At 54.0% G+C, this 25,545-nt stretch overlaps 1 protein-coding gene across 3 annotated transcripts; it reads left to right on the forward strand.

Annotated features, from left to right (window-relative positions):
* Positions 1-391: 391 nt before the first annotated feature.
* PHKA1 (phosphorylase kinase regulatory subunit alpha 1) lies at positions 392-25,273 on the forward strand. Of its 3 annotated transcripts, none has more exons than XM_085324353.1 (32): positions 392-576; positions 1,116-1,163; positions 1,749-1,917; positions 2,392-2,474; positions 2,811-2,891; positions 3,428-3,526; positions 3,989-4,135; positions 4,521-4,574; positions 6,195-6,317; positions 6,442-6,537; positions 7,241-7,348; positions 7,577-7,655; positions 8,211-8,345; positions 9,454-9,563; positions 10,519-10,663; positions 11,652-11,730; positions 12,196-12,371; positions 14,848-15,024; positions 16,445-16,539; positions 16,767-16,906; positions 17,293-17,449; positions 17,655-17,734; positions 18,000-18,078; positions 18,179-18,308; positions 18,696-18,797; positions 19,262-19,377; positions 19,712-19,750; positions 20,849-20,893; positions 21,442-21,603; positions 22,741-22,794; positions 22,911-23,111; positions 23,393-25,273. In XM_085324353.1, exons 1-32 carry the CDS (start codon positions 493-495, stop codon positions 23,564-23,566), a joined length of 3,567 nt encoding a protein of 1,188 aa, XP_085180479.1. In that variant the 5' UTR covers positions 392-492; the 3' UTR covers positions 23,567-25,273. The 3 variants fall into 3 exon arrangements, with proteins under 3 accessions (XP_085180479.1, XP_085180480.1, XP_085180481.1); XM_085324355.1 differs by having other exon boundaries at positions 393-576; positions 12,196-12,275; XM_085324354.1 differs by lacking the exon at positions 19,712-19,750.
* Positions 25,274-25,545: the final 272 nt, after the last annotated feature.

Below are 25,545 nucleotides of genomic sequence, written 5' to 3' on the forward strand. Positions count from 1 at the left end.
CTGGTGTTTTCTGAGCCGCTGGCCGCGACGTCCCCCCGCTCCCCGCAGACGAGGAGCTCGGCGCAGGGTGGGGGAACTGTGGTACGCGCCGTCCTGGGGGTGAGCGGCCCTTCTGCTGTGTCTCTGACGCTGCTGGGTGTTGGGCTGCCAGCCCCTAAGTAGTGTCGGCAGATGGGCGGCCGTTCTGATCGACGAGGCTGTGCCAAGGCCCGCGGGGTGAGGACAGTCCAGGAGAAAGGGTTTACCCCTGCCCTGGGCACATACGTGAGCAAGGTGGGCTGGTGCGGGCAGAAGAAAGGGGAGCGTGAAGGCAGATTCAGCAGCCCAGGTGGAGAGCTGATGCCAGGACCAGTGTGGCTGCCAGTGAGGACCAAATTCCTGTATTCCCTATAGTGGCCTCGTTTCCTTCCGCCACAGGACGCRGTGACAGGCTTGCTTCCCGCCAGTGAGGATCACAAAGATGCCTGGGTCCGGGACAATGTCTACAGCATCATGGCCGTGTGGGGCCTGGGTTTGGCATACCGCAAGAACGCTGACCGTGATGAGGACAAGGCAAAGGCTTATGAGCTAGAGCAGGTAGGAGGAACCTTGTGGGAGAAAGGACTCATCCCAGGGAACTAGTTGTGACYTCCTGACTGATTTGCTCTTTGCACAGCCCAGCTCAAGGATTGAAAGACCATAAAAAGCTGTACAGTGAAGACATGGGGATAGAGCTGCCCCCAGGTACTGGGGAAGCCCTAGCTGCAGTGGCAGTAGGAGAGCATCCTGGAGTCTGCTCTTCACAGATCATTCTGGAGTTAGAGCTGAAATCCAACCAGAGAGTCAGCTCTGGCTCTGGGATGATCTAGGGACTCGGTCCCATCTCCCAGAGACTAMGGAGCTATGTCCTGCAAGCTTGTTTCCCTCTCCCAGCACAGCAGCTTGGCCTTGCTGACAGGCCCTAAAAGCTGTTTTTCCCTCTGCCACTTGCCTAGAGAGCAAGAGCTATGGAAATGTGAGCAGAGGCTCTGGTTACTGACATGGAGTCCTGCAAAGGTCAGGGACCAGCTGGTCCTGAGTCAGGGTTTCTCCTCCCCGGACAGGGTTTAACAAGCCTGTTTTCCTTGTTCCTGCAGAGTGTGGTGAAGCTGATGCGGGGACTGCTCCAGTGCATGATGAGACAGGTAGGGGCCAGAGATCACCTCTGTGAGTCACGTGATCTCATTGGAGCCCAGCTGAGATGTGTCACCAGGGCAGTCAGAGCTAGCCATGCTGGGTCTCCCAAACTGTCCCTCATGAGTGGAGGAATGGCCACCTTTCAAGAAGTCTTAAAATAAGCCAGCTTGGCATCTGTCCTGCTGCTGAGCTCTCTTCCTGGTATAATGGGCGTCCTAGTGCTGTGGGCCAGCGTCCAGTAGAGCCTTTGCCAGCTGCTCCCTCCCTTGTGGCCTGGCCCACTCTGGCACTGGGTAGCTCCTCTCCCTTAGGGATTTTGGGGCCACCCTTTTCTGTCTGCATGGTGCAAATGCAAATGTGTTTTCTCCATGGCTTACAACCTTGCTGCAGCAGGGTGCTGAGGGTGGTATTTGAGTTCAGACCTGCTGCCTCAGTGCTTCCAGGGGCTCAGACCTGTGACTCAGTCAGAGAAGCTGTGAGATTGCTATTTCACCTGCCATGGCTCCACATGGGACAGCCCACAGCTATGGGGTTGCAGGACCTCCCTGGAGCTTGGGTTTGGCTGACCTCTGCATCTTTTTGCCCTTCTCAAGGTGGACAAGGTAGAGGCATTCAAGTACAGCCAGAGCACCAGGGACTGCCTGCATGCCAAATACAACACCCGCACCTGTGCCACTGTGGTGGGGGACCACGAGTGGGGTCACCTACAGATGGATGCCACTTCCCTCTACTTGCTCATGTTGGCACAAATGACTGCCTCAGGTGATGCTGCTGGAGGGATGCCATTTTGAACTATGTGTCTCAGAGGGGAAAGGCTTTCTGCTGCCTGTGTGTAGCAGCCCAAACACCCCAGGGCAGCTGCCGTTTGAGCAGGCCCCTCCATGAAGGAAGGAGGAAGGCTTGAGTGTACTGATCTCCTGGGCTCTCCAGGTTCTCAGCTTGTCTGTGTGAAGCTTCCTTTGACGCTGGCTGCTGGAGTCACCACCCCAACCTCACTGTTATCTTATACTCACAACCTCTGAGGCAGATTGGGGTCTTTCAATGCCCAGCTCTCTAAAAGGCACCATTTCTCTGAAACCCCAGAGCTGCTGCATGGGGGTGGGAGTTCTGGGGAAAGGGGCCTGCCAGGACAAGGTTGCCATTGATCAGGTATGCAATGAGGAGGTGAATCTGGGTTACCTTCCTAGCAGCTTGTGGACTTAAAGGGACTAAAGTGAATTCTTCCCTCTGCTTCAGGCCTTCACATAATTCACAGCCTGGATGAGGTCAACTTCATCCAGAACCTTGTGTTCTACATCGAAGCAGCCTACAAAACTGCAGTGAGTAGTCTCATGGGCCAGCAGGCCTTGGCTGGGGAAAGAGATTGTGCCTGGCTTCCCTGGGGGTGGAGATAGCCAGTTGGTGCCTGGGGCAGCTTACAAGTCTCCCATGAGCTGGAGTCGTGTGAAGTCCTGTGACACCTGCTGCGAGCACCTCTGATGGGTGCTGTCAGCTGCATGACCAGGCAAGGGGCTGAGGATAGCTCTTGAGCAGGCTGTGCATCACAGCAGTGTGCAAGAAGCCAGGTTCTCTGGGGTCAGGGCTCTGAGATTCAAAGGTTTCCCATGTGTGCCATGAACCACTGCCTGCGCCAACATGCTGCTGTCCCTGTGCAGGACTTTGGGATATGGGAGCGTGGAGACAAGACAAACCAAGGCATCACCGAGTTGAATGCTAGCTCTGTTGGCATGGCAAAGGTGAGCTGGGCAGAGGTGCTGGGAGGCCAGGGAAAAGAGGGTTGTGTGGGGATGCCAAAGCTGTGGGTAGCAGTGAGTTTGGATAACCAGTGGCCTCTTGCCACTCAGAGGATATACAAGGGAGGCTGAACTTGTTTAAATATTGGAGCTAAGGGTGCTGAGCATGGAGCCCTGCTGTTTAGTGATCAGTTCCTGGGCAGAAAACCCTTTCTACTGGTGCACTGGGGTAAAACCATGCTCCTCTCACCTGAGCTTTGCTTTTACTGGAAGCAAAGAATGAATTGGGTTGTGCAGCAGGAACAGCTGTTCCCATCCAGAGTTGTGTTGGTGGCTGGCTGCTTATGACTTTGGAGATGTGATACGTCTCTTGACCAGGAGTGCTTGGTAGCCTCAKCAGGATATGGTGGGTATTTGCATCTCTCTCCCTGTTTAAAGTTGGGTAGCACTTTATGAAGAGGGACTGGCCTGGGAGTGAGCTCTTATGGAAGAGCAACCTGGTGGAGGACTCACTGCCTTGGGTCTCTCCCTGTTTGCAGGCTGCCCTGGAGGCGCTGGATGAGCTGGACCTCTTTGGAGCGAAGGGAGGCCCACAGTCTGTGATACGGGTACTATCAGATGAAGTGCAGCAYTGCCAGGTGAGTCCTGGCTGCCTCCCAGTGCTCTAGACCTCCACAAACCCTGCCTGGGCAAACACTGMGTGTGCTGGCTCAGCAGAGCATAGGGTGCCTGAAGCACCTGTGTCTTCAAGGAAGAGCCTCGTGTGGGGCAGTCTAGAATGCCCTGGTGTCTCTCTAGGGCTGGGATCAGCCTATTTCATAAGYTGTGTTTATGCCACAGCAAACCACTCCCTGGAGAGTGGGTGCTGGTTCTCTGCTTGTGTTAGCGATGGTCATACAAGTATATGGGTCTTGTCTCACAGCTCAGCCCTCTGTTCCTTGCCCACACATGTACCTTGATTCTTTCACATAGGTAACGTCATCACAGGATTAACTGAGATCTGGTGGGGTTACAGCATGAACAAGCCTATCACTGGTGTGCACTGGACCTTCCAGTGCCAGACCTGGCACTCTAAACAACCCTCCTTCCTCTCTGCCCAGTCCATCCTCCATTCAATGCTGCCGAGGGCCTCCACATCCAAGGAGGTGGATGCCAGYGTGCTCTCTGTCATCTCCTATCCGGCGTTTGCTGTGGAGGATAGCGAGCTGGTGGAAATCACCAAGCAAGAGATCATCACGAAGCTGCAGGTGAGCAGCTGTGCCCTTGTCTCACCCTTCCTGGGAAACAACCACAGAACCAGAGCCCAAACTCTGTGGTCCCCAAAAAGCATGCTAGGAAGAGTCACCAGGACCTGTCCTCTTCCAGTCATTGCACCTGTGGCTAGAGTGTGCAAGGAGATGATCTTGAGTGCTGTTCCACTGTGTGGTCYGGGGTTGTGAACATGGTGGCTGAGAGCTAGGTGCATGAGTGAGGGGGTGTTTGGCCAGAGGAGCCCCCAGATGGGGTGTGAGGCTGGTTCTGGTGTGGCAGTGTTCTCCTCTTGTCTYGGGGAGGGCTTCATGCTTCTGCAATGAAGGCACAAAGTATTCCACGCTATGCCTCCTGCTCAGTACCTCTCTACCTCCCTTCCAGGGGCGCTATGGCTGCTGCCGTTTTCTCCGCGATGGATACAGGACCCCCAAAGAGGTAACTGCCCAAAGCCCTAGCACCTACTAGGACAGGCTTTGAGTGCTGAGTAATGACTGCCCGAGGTTGCGTTTGCAGCCCTCACGATGCAATATAAAGGCTGTGGCAGGGAGCACTGTGGAGATCAGAGCCCTGAGTGGCTCTGACATCCCTAAAGCCCCAGGAGGTGCCAAGGGCCTGTTTCTGAGATGGTACATCCCACCCATGCCTGCAGGGTACAGGCAAAGGCTGTCTCTGCTCACATCCCAGGACTTGGGGTTGTTGCATATCTCTCAGGTTTGAGGGGAGATGAGATTGTTGCCCCATGTGAGAGTCCCACGGTGACATGAAGCTTGAGCAAGGCCCAGAAGCACATGGAGGGGACTTTGCAGTGCTCCTTTCCAACAGCCTCCGGTTTCAAGCATCCCTTGGGCCGCAGAGCTGTGTCTGTGTGCAGCTTGTGTTCTGCCATACTTGGCTATGCAGAGCGAGGGGAAACTTGCTACTTTAGAGAGGAAAAACAGCAAGTTTTTCATAAGCAACAGGCATTTAATAGTCACTGAATCAGGAAATAGTACTTGGAGGCTCTTTATAAGTCACCAGCTCTTGAGCCCTTAACCTGATGGGGCTCCTGTGGGTGTTTACCCTGACTGGGGCTCTTTTGGCTGTAACATCAGCTTGAGTGCCTCTAAAGCTTCTCCTCTTTTGTGTCTCTTCAAACCTGACCATAATAAGCAGTGTACATCTGTAGGGCTCTCCAGAGCCAGAGAAGAGCAGCAGMATCTCCAGTCTTATTTTCCCCAGCACTTGTGAGCTTTGCCAGAGATCTTTCTGAGGAGCTGTGCCTCTTTAGCACGGGAACAGCAGCACTGCTTGCCTACAGGAGCACCGCAGCTGCCTGGAGTCAGCTGGGAGTTTGGGAGCTCATTGCCAGCGTACAGGCACTGCAGAAGACCTCTGTTCCCTGAGTCCCTGTGGGGACAGCTGTGCCTTTGGCCTGGCTGTTTGCTAAGGCTAATTCTGCTCCTTCTGTGCTGCACACAGAGTTAAAACAGTTAGTGGAGGGTGTAGGTTGTTGGAGCACTCTATGCTGCATGTGTCTGGAGCGGGAGGATTCAGGAAAGGCATCTCTCCATCCCAGTCACTTCTCTCATGTCAGTCTCGCAGTCAAACAGGACAGGGGACGGGACCCTGCTCTCTGGCCATATACGGTCGGCAGCAAGCTCTCTCATATAGCTAGCTTTCCTGTTGGGGCCAGCYCTGCAGTGTCAGAGGCGGACACTGAGGTGCTGGGGCAGAGCAGGCAAGGTGATGTGACACAGGTGTCWCCAGTGGAGCAGAGGATGTTGTGCTGTTGTACAGGGCTCTGGGGTGCTCTTCTGGARACTGCGTAGGCTCCTGCTACCCGGAAGAAATGAGTTCCTCCCGCATTTGTGCAGGAGCCCCAGGAGGGGATGGCTGATAGAAAGTATATGGCTTGGAGGTGAAACTGCTTCTTGACTCTGTCATCAGCCGTCATTCACAGAGAATGAACTGTGATGGCATTTGATGCTGGTGTTTCTRGGGAGGCAGGAAGCCCATCAGTTTGAGGGGACCCTGTAAGGTGGCTGAGCCTCTCCTGCTGTCATACCCTCTCTGCAGGACCCCAACCGCCTCTACTATGAGCCTGCTGAGCTACAGCTCTTTGAGAACATCGAGTGCGAGTGGCCTCTGTTCTGGACATACTTGATCATTGATGGGATTTTCAGCGGCAATGTGGAGCAGGTAATGGAGGCAACGCATGTCAAGCAGGGGAAGGGAGTCCCTAGCAAGTGGGATGTGAGGGGGAAGGATGCATGGAGCCCTACCTGGTGGTAGGCAGGTTGATTCCCCTCTGTTCTCTTCCCAGGTGCAGGAGTACCGGGAAGCCCTTGAGGGGGTCCTCATCAAGGGGAAGAACGGTGTGCGCCTGCTGCCAGAGCTGTACAGTGTCCCACCGGATAAGGTGAGCTGCCCTAGTCTATGGTGGAGATCTTCCGTAACAGAATAATAACTGTCTCATTACCAGACAATTAAGATTTTACTTACCCAGATCAGTAGTTAAACAGTAAATGTTCTGTGTGGAAGCCCCATGTAGAAGCAATAATTAAGTATGGCTTGGAGTCATTAAAACCATCTTAAATATGTTGGATAGATAAACATCCAAAACATGTATTGCCATCTTAGAAGGGAGTGCTTTAGTGACCCAGCCCATTGTTCTGGAGTCCTCTGAGACCTCAGGACAAGCAGTCCAGCACTGAGGATAGGCTACTAAACTCCCATTCAGTGTCAGGGGAGTGTTTGTGTGTGCCTGGGCTGAAAGCATTGGTCTCCTGTTCCCCAAGTGGTACAAGAGCAGTGCTGTCCCGGCCAGCATCCGAGAGCATTACCTCAATATTTCTGGAACACATCAGTTGTTCCTGTGAGATGGGCCATGCTGGGAAACCAAAGTTTCAGCCAGCTGAGTATGTTGCTTTAAGTGGATGTTTGGTGGGACYGCAAAAAGAGGGGAGGAATGTAGCGAGGGTATTTTCAACCCTCTGTGGCAAATGCTTTGTAGGCTCTTGTTTTAGACCTGAAATTGCTGGACTCTAAAATGCAWTAATAATATTTCCTTAACCACCCTTTGTCTGTGGGATTCATCTCTGACCTCCTGGCTTGTCTTCCAGGTGGATGAAGAGTACAGGAACCCCCACACTGTGGACAGGATACCTATGGGCAAGCTACCGCTTATGTGGGGCCAGTCTCTCTACATCCTGGGCTGCCTGATGGCTGAGGTATGCTCACCACTGGTTCTGGGGAGCACTGGTGTAGGCTAGGCTCTGAGCCCCAAATGGGCAAAGGTAGCCACCCTGAGCCACCTGCCACGCCATGTGGGCAGAGGGAAGTTGTTGCCTCCATCCCCCAGGACTTCTTAAAGATGACTGTGTTTGGATTTTCAGTGGGCATCACTTGCTCTGCTTGCCCATGAGATGTTCGTCTCCTCATGCTTGTTCTTTCCCTAGGGGTTTCTAGCTCCCGGCGAAATCGATCCCCTCAACCGCAGGTTTGCGACTGTCCCCAAACCCGACGTGGTGGTCCAAGGTGAGGGGAACAGACCGGTTCTGTACCGAGGAGGACTGGGGCACTGCCCATGCCAAATTCATGTGGATGGCTCTGCTCTATGGGTAGCCACAAGTACAGCCAGATCTCAGCTCTGGCAAGCCAGGGCCCTGTTTTAAAGTATTTTTCTGCCTCTGGCTAACTATAGGCTTGTACACAAAAGTGACTGCATCTGGGCTGCAGCTGAAAGGAGATGGGGATGTATTTAATTCCCATGAAGTCCTTTGGGATTTGGAGGATGCAAGAGGGGATAAAATGCGGTGTAAGTTCTTCTTGCAGACCYTATGTTGTCCCAGGGACAGTTTGAAAACTGTCCTGTCCTCTAGCTGCTCAGTAGGGAGGATTGGGTTTAGTAACTTAGTGGAAGAGGGAGCAAGGCAGGCCTTCTCTGTAGTGGGAACTTTTTCCTGAAGGGCTGTTGGACCCCAGACAGCTCTCTCTACATGATGTGGCACCTTGTGTACCCAAGGCACTGGAGCAGCACTGTCACACCCTTGTGCTCTTGCCTGCACTGAGCCTGCTCTACTTACTCCACAGTGTGCATCCTGGCAGAGACAGATGAGATCAAAGCCATCCTGAGGAAGGAAGGCATCAATGTGGAGACTGTGGCTGATGTGTACCCCATCAGAGTCCAACCTGCCCGCATCCTCAGCCACATCTATGCCCGCCTGGGTAAGCTGGGCTGTGGGCTTCTGAAACAAAGTAGGTACTGTCCCATCCCCTGGTGCTTTTGCTTATAGATGGCTGGTATCCTGCCCTGTTGCTCCCTGCGCAGCTAATCAGGACTCTGCCATACATTCCTGGGTCTGGTAACACTGCCCCTGCCAAAAGGGGAAAAAAGGTGGCAGCTAGTGCTCTTTAGGGGATTTCTGGAGGGGTGAAGCTCAGGTGTTGCAGTTTCAGAATTGCCCCAGGGATAGGCCACTCTGAGCAGTGGCCTTTGGGACGGACCTGGTATGAGCAGGAGCCAGCTCTTGTTTCTGCACCCAAATCACAATGTTGAGGGCARGTCAGACACCAGGAAAGAGTCCCCTGGCAGTTTCCAGCAGAAGAGAGTCTGTAGCCTTGCTGGGATGTGGTTGAAACAGTAGGCAGTGAGAGCATGAGGGGATGGATGTGTTGAGAGCTTTCCACACTTATTCACTGACACTGCAACTCCTTAGACATGGAACTTGTCTTGCAGGAGCTGGAGATCCAGCCTGGGCCAAAGGAGAAACCCAATCTGTGACAGGCTGCAAACACTGGCTAATTTAAGCCACCAAAAGGCCAAGTGTGACATTGGCAAATGGGGCAGGAGAGTAGGAGAACTGTGTGCAGGGATGGAGGCAGGTGCTGCCTGGCAGCTCCCAGAGCATCTCTTCGTGGACTTGCTGCACTGACCTGGACTCTGGGAGCCATCCAGGAGCCTGGGATGCTGAAACAGGTGTTAGCTTTAGGGTGGCAGGCAGCTTCCCAGTGTCAGACAGCCATGTGTGGTGGAGAAATCCCTGGCCCTGCCCTGGCATCTGACATCTACAAAGACCTGGAAGTGTGGCATGTTGTCGAGGTCAGGACTAGCTCTATGTCTGTGCTCCAGCAAGAGTCCCTGGGGAGGGCTTGGGGGCCAGGGCGTTATTGTCCCTTAGAGCTATACCAATGGGATCCTGGGCCTTGGGATACTCCAACTGTAAACTAGGCTATTCTTGCTGGCTGGTAGCATAGTGTCCTGTTTGATACTTGCTTCCATGTGCCCTTTTGCGAGGTAGCTTGGGGGAAATGTCTTAAAATYTTTTCCTCACAGGCCGCAACAAGCAGATGTGCCTCACAGGACGCCCCTTCCGGCGCATGGGTGTTCTTGGAACCTCCAAGCTCTATAACATCAGGAAGAACATCTTCACCTTTACCCCACAGGTGGGTGGCTCTGCAGGGCAGATAGGGCTTGTTCTTGGCTGTCACACAACTGGGTTGAGCTGGGCAAAGGTGTTCAGGATGCAGAGTGCTTGCTCTATTCTGGCAAAGGGGGGCTGCAGCTGGGGGACTGCCACGTGGTACCTCTCCTAACCTGCCAAGGTGCTATTTTGGGAATAGCTGCCATYCCACAGTAGTGCTCGTGGGTGTACCAGGGAAAGGAAGCATTTATTCTGTGCTCCCAGGTGATGGAGCAGTGGAGGTGGAGTGCTACTAGTGTGGATGTTTCTTCCCTGAACTACTGGCTGAGCTCTCAAGTTACTGTCTGGGATGGCACAATGCTCCCTGAACAGCCTGCGTTCCTGGGAGAACGGAGCAGCCCCAGCTCCATTGCTATGCTGTCTGCCTGCTACTTAAAGCAGCAGAGTTGGCGCCCTTGGCTGTAAGTGTGGTGAGAGGAAATGGTTTTATTGTCTTCTGAGGTTCAGTTTTTTGGGTGGAAGGGGAAAATCTCTTTGCTCCATCTGACAAGGGCACCAGCAGGAGGCTGATGACAAGACAAGGATTCCTCCATTTCATGGGTCCAGCCTAGCATGGCAACGAGGCAGGTGTGTGACTGGCACTGTGGGAGATGTGTGTTCTCTTGGGACAGACACAGCACAGACTGGATCCATGTGGCCTAGGAGGCAGACACAGCTGGTGCTGATCCGCTGTGCTGCACTCTCACAGCTGTTAATGTTAGTGGCCAGTAGCTGCTCTGGGGCAGGCACCTATTGGGGTTCCCTTGCTGAACCGTATTGGCACCTTCCAGGTAACATGGAATGAGCTGTCAGTGCCAATGTGTGTCTCCCACAGGGCTGTACCGGCTTGGCTGAGTGCCTATCAAAAAATGTGTGCAGCTGAAAAGGGGGCTAGTGGTTGCGGAAAGGGCTGCTTATGTCTCCTGCTCTCTTTGCAGTTCATAGACCAGCAGCAATTCTACCTGGCTCTTGACAACACGATGATAGTGGAGATGCTGCGGACAGACCTTTCGTACCTCTGCAGCCGCTGGAGGATGACTGGGCGGCCAACCATCACCTTCCCTGTCTCTCAGACCATGCTTGGTACAGATCCTCCGGCCTCACAGGGCGTTTGGCTAAAATAGCCCCAGAAAGCAGCCTCTGCAGGAGGAAGGGTAGATGGATGTGGGGCCATCTAGGTGACAGGGACATGGCAGGGGTGGTCCAGCCAGCAGCATCCTATAAAGTGCTCACTACTCAAAGGAATCCTGCTGAGATGGCAGCTGTGCTGGTAGCTAGCAGGGCTGCCCGCCAAGCATTAGTACACACAGCTCAAAGGATGTTCCCTGGCACAGTGGTGTTTGGTCTGCAAGCAGCTAGGCCTTTTGGGAAGTCTTATGGGAACAAGGCAGAGATTTTTTTAGGCTAAGAAAATAATCCCCCTGTGAAAATGTTCTTGGGGCTGTTCCTGCATCCTGGTTTGACTCTTCACCAAGATTGTCTGTTAACGGCTTTTCCTAGAGGACAAGGAGGAGAAAATAGCAAACTGGAAGGAACAGAAAGCTCTGCAATGGCTCAGAGCAAAACTGGCTTTCCTGGAATAGTGCTCTCAGTTCCCAGCAAGCCCTGTGCAGTGAAGGGTCTCCCTTCTACTTTCAGGCCATTTCAGTTCTCCTCGTGTACTTGAAATCCCCTTAAATGTCTCAAACGTGCTCTTAGCTGTGATCCCTCTACTCCCCCCTTCTCTCCCTTCCCCGTCAGCTCGCCATCTACTGAGGCATAGAGACCTAGGGAAGGAGGGAGAGGCTGTTTGGGTCCTGCAGTGTGATGCTGTAGGCTTCACCTCAGGGTGAAATCCCAGGGCCTTGGAGTGTGTTTTGTCTTGGCTTTGCTGGGAATCTAGGCTAGACAGAGTCCTGAGTTTCCATCTTTGGGAGATGCTGTTGGTACCACAGCCTGGCCATGCAACCCAGAGGAAGAATCTGGCCCAGCTGTGGTGTTGTGCATATCTGACTGCCTACGTGCCTACCTGTGTTACCGGGAGCCTGTTTGAGCAAGAGGACCTGATTGCCCATTTCTCTGTCCCCAACAGATGAAACTGGCAGCAGCGTGCACCCCACAGTTCTGGCAACGCTGCGGAAGCTGCAGGACGGGTATTTTGGTGGTGCAAGGTGAGTGCAGCTTCCCAGGGTGCAGGAGAGGAAAAGGCAGGTATCCCCTGAGAGCCTGGTGGGTTAGGTGCCAGCCAAGCCTGAGCACTGGAGCTGAGCAGCAGTTGTTCTGGGGCTAGGCAGGATGTGCTGGGCTGCACTGTGCCATGGGTGCACCCTGGGGCTACAGTCCCAAAGGAGGAGGTGCAAGAGAGGAGATGTCTCTTCATGCAGCTAAATCCATGGCTGTAGGATTCCCTTCCACTTTGGACAGCCCTTTCAGTGCCCCACATCTTGTGCTCTCTGATACCTACATCTGACTGGGGACACTGCAAACAGCTGGAGYAGGCACTGGGATGTTTATGTGCACTCCCTGGCAAGAGTCTCTGTCCCCACTGAAGGGGCCTGCCCTAAATCTAGGAGGTGAGCCCAAGGGTGCACTGCCTCCCCATTCCTCTCTCCATGACTTCCCCTCCTCTTGCCCAGGATCCAGACGGGTAAGTTGTCTGAATTCCTGACAACATCATGCCGAACACACCTCAGCTTCATGGACCCCGGGCCGGAGGGTAAGGTCTTTGCCAACGATTACGAGCTCAGCATTGACAACTTTGAGGAGCTAGACCCTGAGGAATGGCTGCATGGCTTGCAGTTAGCAGATGATGGTAAGGGGGAACAGACCAGTTGCTTCTCTGWCCTGGAGAATGCTAAACTCACCAGTAAACCCCTAACTCCAGGCCTTTCCRCCAAGGCCTGCCATCATGTCCTTAATACACTTGGATTTCCACCATGTGTTTGTTTTCATCTGACCYTCCATCAATTAACCTTGTCTGTGTGACATTTACAGTGACATTAGCAGGGCAGAGGGSCTGAGTGATTTGATGTGGCTGTTGTAGCCCCCTTGCCAGAGGTGTTCCCCAGCTGGATGTTGCTGAGGTGGGTAGACGTGGCTTTGGAGAGCACAGGCAATGTTCTTGAATGAACCTCCCAAGCCTCTGTAGACCGTTTGATAGGGAGAAAGGAGATCTCAGCATGCCAGATCTGCTTGAGGTTTTGCCTCAAGTTTTTTGATGTGGTCACTACAAGTGTGCCTCAGAAAGTGATGTTGGCACAGAAGACGCAGAACCAGACCACAGTCCTCCTTGCCTGAGATGACAGGGAAGAGCCAACAGTTTCCATGTCTTTGAGCAGTCTCTGGATGTTGTTTTCCCAAGGCCTTTAGCCCTTCCTGGGCAGAGCTGTTGGGCAGTTGCTCCAGTGTGTGCTGAATCAAGGCCTTGCTGTCACACACAGACCTCCTACTGGGATCCTGGTCCGTACTCATATTGTGGTAGGCTGATACTGCCGTGAGACCATGGAGGGGTGCAGGTTATGCTGCTCCCCTTGCAAGCAGGCCTAGACGCATCCAACTCTTGCGCGACTTGATGATGATCCCCTTCCCAGCCTTCCCATCCATCTGCTCTGCGCAGCTCCTTCAGTGCGCCTGTAGCCAGCATTTCTGCCACTGAGACTCTGAATACTGGGCTAACGTTCTCTCGCCTAACTGTCCTCCTCTCTCTCTGTCTACGCTCTTTGGCTTTGCCGCAGCCTGTAGGCCTTTTGCAGGCCCTGGCTAGGCTTGTCCAAGGTGTCTGCATCCCCAGCCTCAATGGGAGACAGGGCCAGTGTGACCACATTTACCTCTCTATAGCAGCTAAAAGACGCTCCATTTTAAGTTTTTCCTATGGTCAGATTCTACATCCAGACATACAAATGCGAGGATATTCTCAAGCTTGATGTCTTGCGGGGCTTCTCTAGCATGTCAGCCTCAGCAGAGTCCCCTGCATAGCATACCTGAGTGGCTGCTCTGCCKGACAGAGCCTCCAAGTGCTAGCACAGAGCATCCCCACCAGATGCCGAAGGGGGATGTTGTGCTATGTTGGCCTCGGAGATCATCTGCAGCTCACCTGTTGGAGTGCCACAGACCTTGTCCACTATCTGAAGAGGCGATCCAAGTCTGCACAGAAGGCTGCAGCTTATCCTGTGTCCTAATACGGCTGTGCCYTGGCTCTCTGAACCAGGCAGCCCACGTCCCTGGGGTAGGGCAGCAATGAACTGCACAGTGTCTGAGGGAGTCTTACAAGACTGGCATGCCCCTGGCCTGCTGGCTGGAAGCATACACTGACAGCTCACCATTGTGTTGCATTGCCTGACAGCTCGCGTGCTAATATCAGCCCTGTGCAGGGGTATCTCCTGCCCTGGGCCATCCTCTTCGCTGTTGCGCAGTACTGTCTGTGTTCTTGGTGAGCGGAGATGTAGCTTTTGAACACCATCCTCCGTGCTGCATGTAGTGGCTCTGGCACTCCTGTTCCACCTGGATGTTGGAAGCAATGGGAACTGTTAGAAGCAGAGCAGAGARCAAGACAGGAGCCATTGGCTAATGAAGGGAAACAGGCTTCCCTCCTGTGAGGTGGAGTTCTCTAATTGCTGTTAATTTCTATTTAGAAATAATTGTTGCAACACAAACTCTCTTTGCTCCTATGCTTGGTTGAGGCTCCTTCTGCACTGGTGTGTTGCCAGGTGGTCTCTTTTTGCATGGGCTCTCCCCAGCAGAATGCTTTCCTATTCATCCCTGGAGGGACGGAGCGCAAGGGTTTCACTGGGGAGTTCAAGCAAACCTTGATGTCTTTGTGCACACTGGAGCACATGCACAGAGCGGTTACCCTGAGGGGCAGGAACCTCACGGCACTGCCAGAGATGCAGAGTGGAGTCAACCCTTCAGTCCCCAGCAGGAGCCGGGACAGTTAGGTTAGAAGAGACAAGTTCTTCAGCTGGATGACTTCCCTGGTCCTGGTCTGAAGGCAGAATTTCCAGGCAGGACTCGGAGGGAGTGCAAGCTTGGCTGGAGCTGGTAGCTGGTGTCCCAGGAAGCAGAGACAGTGTAGGAACAGGGGTGTCACAGCTGCTGAGCTTCATGAGTCCTACTGCCAACACTGTCCCTCTGCGCATCYGGCTGCTGGCGCTAGCCCTGTGCTGTTGCTTTGTGCAGCAAGCAGAGCTTCGCCCATGCTGGGGTGCAGCTGGGGAGCTCTGCCCTAAATCTGGGGGGAGGGTGCCRAGGTGCARAGTGACTAAAGCCCTTTCTTCTGTYTRCTCTTCCAGCTGACACCTTTGATGAAGTTGCTCAGTACTTAGATCACCTGTTGCAGCGCACGGCTCCCCGGTCCAACCTTCCTCCTACTGCCCAACCAGGAGGGCTGAATCGCTTCAGAGCTGCCGTACACACCACCCGTGATCTCATGTCCCTAGTATCCAAGGCTAAAGACCTTCACGTCCAGAGTGAGTAACACCCCCCTCCATCCTTTTGGGCTTGGTGTGCTTGGCACCCTTCAAATCTGAGTTCAGGCTGGACCATGGTGCTGTGAGAGGCAGAGGTGCCTTTGAGAGCTTTCCTAGGAGTCTGTGACCCTGTGTGACCCCCTACGAGCYGTGGGGATTTGCTGCTGGCTTTGGTGGTGATGCACTCTTGCATGTGGTGCACAGCAAAGGTGACTGGGCAGACTTGGAGCAGCAGGAGGGACCAAATTGTTTCTCATGCCCCATCTCCCAAAACTTTATTAATCTGTCACTGAGGTGGTTTCTGGCACAAGGCAACATTGCAAAGCAGCCCAGTGCTTCATGGATCTCGTGCCTCTGTGCTAGCATCCAGAGTCTAGCATGTCTGTGTCRCCCTCCCAGCTATCCTGGGGGATATCTGGGGCAGCACCTGTTTTGTCTCCTTAGCTGTTGTGTTACTAACATGGCAGCTGCTTATTGGGGCATCCCTTGTGCTCAGATCCCTGTCCTACCTGTGTTTCTCATTCCGTCTGTTCATCTGCTGTCAGGAAGGCCTGCCAGCATGGAACATGCCAGCAGCAACCATGTCATAGCCCTGAGGAGCTGGAGTTCGTGGGGCTAATGTGCTAGTGGAACCCTCTCTCCCCCAGCCCAGGCCAGTTCTGGGACCAGACTGGTCCCTCAGGCTGTGAGTGCCTCCAGCTCTGCTCYAGCCACTGGCTTGTTCTGCCTGGGTCTGTCTGTGCAAACTTGATTGYTTCCCTGGTTCTAAAGCCAGGCAATTGCCAACGGCTAGGTGTGATGAATCGGCCCAGGCTGTGCCAGCTGTCTGCTTCGGCCTCAGGAAGTGCGGACAAAGGCAGCTGCACCTCTGCCAGCAGATGACAGTCTTGCAAGAAAGCAGGGCTGCTGTGAGCTGTTGTGTGAGACAGCTCAGCAGAGCTCTATCCATCTTCCCTGAACATGCTTCGGTTCTGTGCCCAACATGACTAAATTTACAGTGGGGACAAAGTCATTGAAAACAGCAGACCAGTGTTTTGGTGAAAATCAAAGTCATGCTTAAAGGGCAGACTATTAACCTCTTAGCTTCTTTCTCTGTGATGTGAGCCTGTAGGACTGTCTGGAGACTGCAGAGCAGCCCAGCCTTTGCCTGAGGAAAAAAACACTTTAAAGCTCATGTTGTTAGCTCTGGTCGTAGAGTATCTCAGGGCCAGTGTCTGCCMAGTCCTCATGGAAACTCCTGAGCAAGAGTGGGTTGTGAGCTGCCAGCTCCCCATGCCATTCCTCTGTGGCTTTGTGGACAGTGGCTACCACTGCTGACTCCTCCACAGGAGGAGTATTAGAATTCCTCTGAGCTGCTTCATCACTTGGTGACAGGAGTTGGGATTGAAAGGTGTCCACATCAACCCTAGGTTTCTTTCAGATGTTGGAATGTACATCCCCAGCAAGATCTTCCAGGCATCCCAGCAGTCTGTCAACTTGCTAAGCTCTCCTCCCCAGCATGACGTAGATGGCAAGGTAAGCCTGTCCCTTCTTTGCATGGGAGGGCAAGTCCTGCACAAGCCTGGCTGAGGAGTGCAATCCCTTCGTCTGRAGCAGGAGGGTCCTTGTGGGGCTGCTTTGGGCAAGCCTGACATTTCGTGGGGATGTCTGTGGATGAGCGGCCTTGGCTCTGCAACCTGACTGCACTCCGAGTGCGGAGTGCTGGGAGTGCTAACCAGGACCATGATTCTCCCCTCCCTCAGAGCTACGTGCTCCATGCGGAGATGAACCTACCCAGAGATGAGGCTGGCAACGTGGACTGCAAGGCACTGGTGGACCAGCTACGCATCTGTCCCACGCTGCAGGAGCAAGCAGACATCCTCTACATGCTCCACATCCTCAAGTACAAACGCTGAGTCCTAGTGCTCCTTCCCTTGCACCCCTTCCCACCTGTGTCTCGATCACACTTCTTTGGGCAGCTTATCTGCTGAGGGGACCACGTTTCCCCCACTCCAGCCCTTGGACCTGGGCTTGAACATCCAGTGGTCAGCCCTGGGCTTATAGTCAAGCCTGTGACTCAAAGCAGATCATCTCTCCCTGTGGCAGGTCTGCTCACACCTCTCTCCACAGCAGTGTGTGGTCAGATAACCCAGAGCTTGTCCACTGAGCAGAGCCACCCTTCAGAGCTAGGGCTGCCAAGCATGTCTCGTGACCTYCAGCAACCATGTTCTGTTGGGAGTTGCCCTGGGGTGAATGGCTGGATATAACCTGGCATCTCCTTTATTGTAGGGGGCCTGATTGGCACACTGGGCTTGAGAGCCAGCCTGGGCCCACCGTCAAGGAGCTCCTCACCGAGCTGTATGTGCGGGTGGGGGCTACACGCCAGTGGGCCCTGATTCGTTACATCTCCAGCATTCTCAAGAAGAAGGTGGAAGCTCTGGATGAGGTAAAACCCTGCTGCCAAGCTCCAGGGCATGAGGGTGAGATCTGTGGGGCAAGATGCAGCAAAGAGGGCAGGTGAACCTTGGCTGCATCAGCTCATGGRACATCCAGACTGTGACTCATGCCAAGGCCCCAGAGTCTGTACAGTGTTTGTCCTTTTGTGGCTGAGCTGTAGGGGTAACGTCTGAGGTGTCTCTTTCCCTCCCCAGGCCTGCACTGACCTCTTGTCTCACCAGAAGCACCTGACAGTAGGGTTACCCCCAGAGCCACGTGAGAAGACCATCTCTGCGTGAGTATGGCAGTTCTCCCTCCTTATGTGTGCTGGGCTGGGGCCAGATGCGAGTCCCTTGCTATGTCTGGGATTCGTGGGTGCAGCTGGTTCTGGATGGCTGCCTGCAGCCTGCATCCTTCTTGTCTGGCCTTTGTGGCATGAGCTTTCCAGGACTGCAGGGATGGGGCGCTCTGTCCCTCAGCTGAACAGACCAGCAGAAACATGGGGGTCTCTGTGCTCCTGAGACTGCAGCATCTAACCTGTCCTGTCATCGCATCCCTAGCCCGATCCCCTATGAGGAGCTTGTTCGCCTCATCGATGAAGCCAGTGACAAGAACCTTAGTGTCTCCATCCTGACCCAGGTGAGGGGGCTGGGCAGCAGGGAAATCCCATTGCTGAGGCTGGAGGCTGGCTATTTGCTCTGGTGAGCAGCTGTGGGGTGACCTGTCCCTTCCCCACCAGGAGATCATGGTGTACTTGTCCATGTACATGCGCACTCAGCCCTCGCTCTTCGCTGAGATGTTCCGCATCCGTATTGGACTCATTATCCAGGTGATGGCAACGGAGCTGGCACACTCCCTGCGCTGCTCGGGTACGTGTGGTGAGACTGGTACACCAGCTGGGTAAGGATATTGCTACTATAGTGGTTGGGGATTTATCAGCCAGGGAAGAGAATTGCCATTAAAAATGGTCAGCTCTCAGCACCAGGCCAGAACCTTGCATGAACGTGGCAGAGTCTTCAGCTGGGACTGTTCTCTGGCAGCACAGGCAGGCAATTTCACTGCTCTCTCTGTTCAGGCCTACTGGGCTGGCATGAGAAAGAGTTCCTGTTATAGACAACACCTGGAGTTAATGTGCTTCTTTGGAGGATGAGCTCCTGTACCAGTACTGCTAACAGGCAGGCTGGTGTGTAGGTTAGAAATTACCCAGTGGGGCTGTGGAGAGGAAACAGTATCCCAACTCTCTCTGTTCTCTCTAGCTGGAGAAGCCACTGAGAATCTGATGAATCTCAGCCCATCGGATGTGAAGAATCTTCTTTTCCACATTCTCTCTGGAAAGGAGTTTGGGGTGGAAAAGAGTGGTGAGTCTCCTCACAGAGCTTTGAGAGCATCTCTGGACAAAACTGAACCTCAGTGACGTTCCTCGATGAGGCTCCTCAGTGAGGAGCACAGCCAACTCCAATCTGTGGTGCATGGGATACACCCCTGTCCTCCTGCGTGTTCAGCACACAGGCTTGACCGGTTTGTTCTGCACTGCAATGGTCCAGCAAGAAGCCATGCTCTTCAGCAGGGTGGTGCTGAGCAGACTTCCTGAGATTGAGTCCCGGTTCTGTAGGCCTGGCTATCTGGGCTTTTCTTAGTTCAGCAGTGTAGTCTGAGCTAGGCCTGAATCAAGGCAGCTTTGTGCTCACGAGTCTCTTTGTGGTGCTGGCTGGGATAGAGGGCAAGGCTGGGTACAGGCCTCAGCACAAGACCAGCATCTAAGCAGCAATGAGAGACATCCTCTGAGTTATGGTACTGATTTCCAACCTCTCTTCTCCACCAGTGCGATCAGTCGACTCGTCAGTCACCACYGCTATCTCCATCTGCGAAGTGGAGGCTGTTGGAGCCACTAAGCCTGAGCGTGCTGGCATCATCCGTCTGAAAAGTGAGATCAAACAGGTACGGGCTTGTGGTGCCAGCAGCTCCCTTGGAGATGTGTGGGAGACAAGCAGCTCCAGGACGGATGAGGTTGATGAGAGACCAGGACGGAGTCAGGTCTTGGGCTTTAGAGAGCTTACAGTTGCCTCGAGGACCTCCTTCCAGCTCCAGGCCTGCACCAGGGGTAGATCTATTGGGGGTGGGAGAGGGTTGCTCTGGCAGTATAGTAAGGGGGGAACACAGGGTGCTTGAAGAAGTGCGGGGGGGGAAGGATCTCAACAGTGTCACGGGTGTGGATGGTATCTTGGTGGGCCTCTTCCCGCAGCAGAAACTTCATTTCCTTCTTCTCTTTCAGCAACTGGATAAACGTAGGCAGTCTCTGTCTAGGAGTAAGGTGATCCCACGCTGGTCCCCCTACAGCCTCAGCTTTTATCCCTAACACCACACACGAGGGCAGCTTCCACGCACGTGTGAACTAACGAGCTTTCCTAAATGACCCTGCTGAGCGAGCTGCTGCAGCAGTAAGCTGGCTTCCCCTCTTGGCAGGCTCTGGGCTCAGAGTTGCTCTGTTCACCACTGAGGAAGGAGATTGGCTTCCCAGGAAGAGGGCAGCATAGCTAAACTTGCTGGGGAAGTATGGGGCCAACACCCTCCCTTTTGGGGAGCTCCCCTTTCAGAATGGCGCCTGTCACATTTGAGCCAGGTGGGAGTTGTGCTCTGTAGCTGCTACAGCTAGACTCATTATACCCCCCAAAAAATGTGCTGAGCAGGATGGCATGATGTCTCCAGTGCTATGATCAACTGTGGACCTGCTGAGAACTTCACTGGCAAACATATTACTTTTGGAGCCTGCCTGTAACTTCCCAAGGCTGTTTCCTTGTAGAGAAAAAGAGACTTTTACCCAGTTACAGATGATGAGGGACCACCTCTTGTGCCTGGTCTGTGTCCRGGAGGTCCTGAGGCCTGTGGGGTGAGGGTGGGGATGAGGGAGTCCTCTCCTCATAGTGACATGACCTGTGGGGCCCAACAGGCCTCTCTGTGTATGGTCAACCTGCTGCAGTGTGGAGCCCAGCGTCACAGAGAACCAATGCACGTGGCGAGAAGGATCAACTATGTGCAGCAACCTGCCACAGGCCTTCAAATCTGGCTGAAACTAAATCCTCTTTGCCTGTGCTAGCTGCCAATGGAGGACTAGCAGCCCTATTGCTGTCTGCCAGCCAGCAGGCGCATGCCACTGTCACGGCACTGGCACGTGGAGGCTCTGCAGCTGCTCCATGCCCTTATGGATTGCTTCTCCTCTGACACTAATGTGAGACTTTCTGCAGCTCAACTTTCAAAACTGCCTCTCAGTCTCCAGCTAACCACAACTCCTAGGATAATCACCCCATGATCTGAGCTTGGTCTGTGCTGCTGTTGCTGCTGCTCTGCTCACCATAGTACCTGCTCTGCGCTATCGAGGTTTGATTTCTTTCTCTCTCACTTTCTTCTTTAGACCATCGATGTGCAATCCGAAGAAGCAGATCTGAAGTCCTCTCTGGTAATGTGCATTTGTTGGCTACATGTGTGGTGTCTGTCCTGTTTGTGGCTGCAGAAGGCAGCTGTGCTCAGAGGAAGGGAGTTTCGTTCTGTGCTGTCTTGGAGGGAAGAGTGCTCACTGTCACAGGGAGCCACAGAGTGCAAGGCCGGTGCTAGCAGTGGAGAATTGACCCTGGAGCCTGGCCTGATGTCTCCATGTGGCCATTTGGAGGGGGCTCTAGCCACTCTTGCAGTGACAAACAGCAGTGCAGTGTGCTGATGGCCTGCACAGGGCTCCTGAGGATGTGGTCTTTGGGTCAGATGCTGGCTCTCATCCACAACAGACACTATTTGTTGGCCTCTTGTCCAAGCAGTGGCCCACTCTGCTCCTTTGTGGCTAGCAGAAGTAGAGGTGGGCAGGGGAACAGAGTGGTGTGTCTCTCTGCTTGGGGCCAGAGTCAATGCTCCTTTGCCCTGGGCAAGCACAAGCCCTCAGGCAGCTGCAGGATGCACTCTTGTGGGGTGTTTAACTCTGCAGTGGTCTCTGTGGTCTTTGTTTTGTCTGCCCAGCACTTGGAGCTGCTGGGCAAGGGCTCTGTCACAAGCTTGCCAGAAGACCAGGGTGCTAAGGATAGCCGCCAAGGCCAGTGGAAGAGGAGACGGCGGCTGGATGGGGCCCTCAATCGTGTCCCTGTGGGCTTCTACCAGAAGGTCTGGAAGATTCTGCAGAAGGTGAATTGAAAGTCTGGCTCCTCTCCATGCATGTGAGCCTTTAGTCCCAGGCACTGGCCTTCACAGGGGGACTTGGTCACCTAGAGATGGTTGTCAAGGCTGTGTAGATGCATGCTTTGTAGCTGAGGCCTGCCACTGGCCCTGGAAAGCTGGGGAAAAGTTGGATGGCTCTCCAGCTGGAGCTGCCTTGGAGGCATACAGGACCTGCTTCATCATTTTATGCTAACCCTTGCAGATGAGGCTACATCTGCTCAGGTGCTTCACACATTAACCAGGTCAGGCCAGGAGCAAAACTGTAAGCTGTTGGAGCCCAGTGCTGGAGGCACAACTGAAGCAGCTTCAGGGTGCTGCCTGCCCACTGTAAGTCAGGGAGCAGAGCTCCATGCTCTGTGTGGGAGGACTCCAGCCGACACCTTTGGAGCACAGATGATGGGAAAAGGGATGACATCAGTCATTCTCATCTCGAGTACTGTGTCCAGTTCTGGGCTCCCCAGTACAAGAGAGACATGGAGCTACTGGGGAAAGTCCAGCRCACGGCTACGAAGGTGATCAGAGGGCTGGAGCATCTGCCCTATGAGGAACAGCTGCGAGAGCTGGGCCTGTTTAGCCTGGGGGAGAGAAGACTGAGAGGGGRGATCTTATCAATGTGTATAAGTAGCTGAAGGGAGCATGTCAAGGGGATGGGGACAAGCTCTTTTCAATTGTCCTGTGTGACAGGACAAGAGGCAATGGGCAGAAATTGCAGCACAGGAAGTTCCACCTGCACATGAGGGGGAATTTCTTCCCTGTGAGAGTGACAGAGCACTGGAAGAGGTTGCCCAGAGAGGTTGTGGAGTCTCCTTCTCTGGAGATATTCAAGGCCTGCCTGGATGCAACCCTGTCTAAGATGCTCTAGGTGACCCTGCTGAGCGGGGAGGTTGGGCTAGATGACCTCCAGAGGTCCCTTCCAACTTTACTGGTTCTATGATTCTATTACATTATGCTGATCTGAGTGCTTCAAGGAAAATCATGAGGTGTAGCTGAGGTGTGTGGGCAGCGTATACAGCCTTTCAGATGGGAATGAGTGGGTGCACTGAACCTGCACATCTCAGCACAGTACTTCTCAGAGCTGTAACCACTAACCCTCTTGTTCTGCAGTGCCATGGCCTCTCTGTGGAGGGCTTTGTTCTCCCTTCTTCAACAACCAGAGAGGTAAGAGGTTTACTTGAGGGAAACAGGGTGGATGGGTTGATGCTGGCAAATGGCCATCGTGGCTTTTACTGGTGATACCGTGCTCTAGGCAAGTTTCTTCCTTTCCCTCCTTGCAGATGACCCCAGGGGAAATAAAGTTTGCAGTGCATGTGGAGTCAGTTCTCAACCGCGTGCCCCAGCCAGAGTACAGGCAGCTGCTTGTGGAAGCTATCTTAGTGCTCACCATGTTGGTGGACATGGAGGTCCACAGTATTGGTGGCATCATTGCTGTGGAAAAGATCTTGCACATTGCCAACGACCTGTTCTACGAGGAGCAGGTACGGAGCCAGTCCTTATGTGGGGTGGATGCAGCTTGCACCCTGGGCAGCTAGCTGTGTTTCTGAAAGCTATGCAGAGTTCACCCAGCTGGAGGGTCCAGTCTGTTCCTCTACCTTGTGTTTTGTGGGGCACAGCAAAGATACAGTGCCCTCCTCTTACTGCTGCCATCAGTGCATCACTCTGCTGGTGCAACAGAGGATGTTGGGGGACTGGTGGAGGCTGGCAGGGGTGCTGCCCCTGTTCCTAATGCTACCTTTCTCCTTTCATGTCCAAAATTCAGAAGGCCCTGGGTGCTGATGATCACATGCTGGAGAAGGATCCCAGCACCGGCATTTGCAGCCTCCTGTATGACAGCGCACCCAGCGGTAGGTTCGGCACCATGACCTACCTGTCCAAATCAGTGGCAATATATCTGTACGACTTCCTGCCCAACGAAGGTTGTTCCATGCAGTAGTTGGAGCTTGGAGCTCCTCTCCCTAGTTTGCAGACTACTTGTGAGGATTGTTTTGTACAGCTTTTCAAGWCAGGTCTTAAGCTAGTTTGCAAGCAGCCTGCATAGTTATCTCACCTCCCAGCCCTGGCCTTGCTGCCGCTCTCCCACCAAGAGCAGCTCTCCAGAGGGGCTTTGCAGGAGTTGTGTGTCCACATTGACCTGTGTCAATGTACAGACTGCAGAGCAGGAGCTGGCGCAGAAACGCTGGGCTTTAAAGTCTGCTTATGTTAGAAGTGTCTGTTTGCATGGCTTCTTGGGCTGTCACCCCCTGGGCGGGATGATGTTTGTGGGAGACTGCAAGAGGACACCCCTAACCTGGTGTGTGCACTCTGCACTGCAGCATGCCCAGTCCAGCTGATGCTACCCCTACCTGCAGCAGATTTGAGGGGTTTTTTTTACCTGTTCTGTGCTGCTTTTTGCTCCAGACTTGCAGGGTTTATAATAAGGTAACYCGAAGCCCTTACTCCTCTGCTGCTGGTGGAAAATTTGGACTCTCCCTGTGAAGCAGCTCTAAATGGGCTGCTTGGTTTGGCATTAGCTGCACACACCAGCTTAATACTCACTCAGCTCTTGCCTCTGCTCTCATCCTCAGCTCTCACAGCCTGAGACTGGAGGATGGCAGTGACTTGAGTGGATCAGTGCCCTGCTCTATCTCACAGGTGCTCACAGCTTGAAACCCACGTAGGATATTGCTGTTAGACTGATAGAGGTCAGGCACACCATGGATTCCCACAGCAGATCCTCCCTGCATCCCTTCTCCCCCACAGCACGCTGGCTGGTGGGGAAGATGGGTTTTGTGTGCATTGTCTGATCTCCAGCTTTATTAGGCCTTAGGGCTGAGAAGATTTCTTGGGTTGCTTTCAGGAGAGTTTCCTGCCTGTAGCAGTTACACAGTTACACAGCAGTGAGCACTGATCCTCCAAACCCATCTTCTTTAACTTCCCCTTCTGCCGAGTGTTACCAATGCACCATCTCTCAGCCCACTGGGCATTTGAGGGTGTTGCTGGCAACGCAAGGAAGAGTGAAGTGAAAGAGGGGACCTCGGGAGCAGCTGAAGTGCTAGAAAGCACCTCCTCCCATGGGCTTCATCCATGCATGCTAACCCTTGCCATGGATCAGAGCCGTGGAGAGGAGGAGGAGGCAGGGAGAGACCTTCCACCATTGCCTGCTAGCGCTCTCGCTCTTGAGAAGATCAGGCACTGGGATTAGAGCTGCCGGGGCTCTTTGCCAAGCCCGGGGCAGGGCGTTCGGTGTGTTAGAAAGCGCTGCTCGCCGCGAATTGCCGGACAACAGGGCTCTCCTCAGCTGAAGAGCATCTGCGTGGGGGTGGGGGGCTATTGTGGCTGCTCYGGGGTGGCAGCGGTCAGGGAAGATTGGGAACTGTGTGTGGGTGCCCCCAGGTGTGTGGAGTTTTTAAAATACCTTTTGGAAGAGTGCTGAGTATTTTTTTGGGGGGGAGGGGGGMTTGTTGGGGGGGAGGGCAGCGCCAGTGAGGCCCCCCCACCCTGTTCACCCGCAGCGACTAGAGCAGTCGCACCTTCGCCTCTCTGCCCGGCTGCGGCTGTAAGAGGGAGGCAACCCGCGAGAGTCGTTCGGCGCGCGTTAGGCGATGCATGCGGACTTTGGTTTTTGTTTCCTTTTGTAATAAAAAACATGTTATAAAAAACAGCCACCCAGATTTTTGACAGTGATGGGAGCCTGCAGTAAAAGGGTTCATCATCACAAGCGTGCAGCGTGCTGCTGCGTTGGGGCCGCGCCGGCAGCTCCCCGGGCACTCCAGGCCACGCCTGCGGCCTACGCGCCCCGGCATGCTCTGCGCCGGGAGGGGGGAACGGAACTACCCGTCCCGGCATGCCCTGCGTGGGGGTTGGGGTGGAACTACCCGTCCCGGCATACCCTGGGCGAGACGGACGGAACTACACGTTTGGGCGCGCTGCGCG

Source organism: Rhea americana, unplaced genomic scaffold (genome assembly GCF_003343005.1).
Source record: "Rhea americana isolate MKP2758 unplaced genomic scaffold, rheAme1 scaffold_90, whole genome shotgun sequence".
In the NCBI taxonomy this organism is placed as follows: domain Eukaryota; kingdom Metazoa; phylum Chordata; class Aves; order Rheiformes; family Rheidae; genus Rhea; species Rhea americana.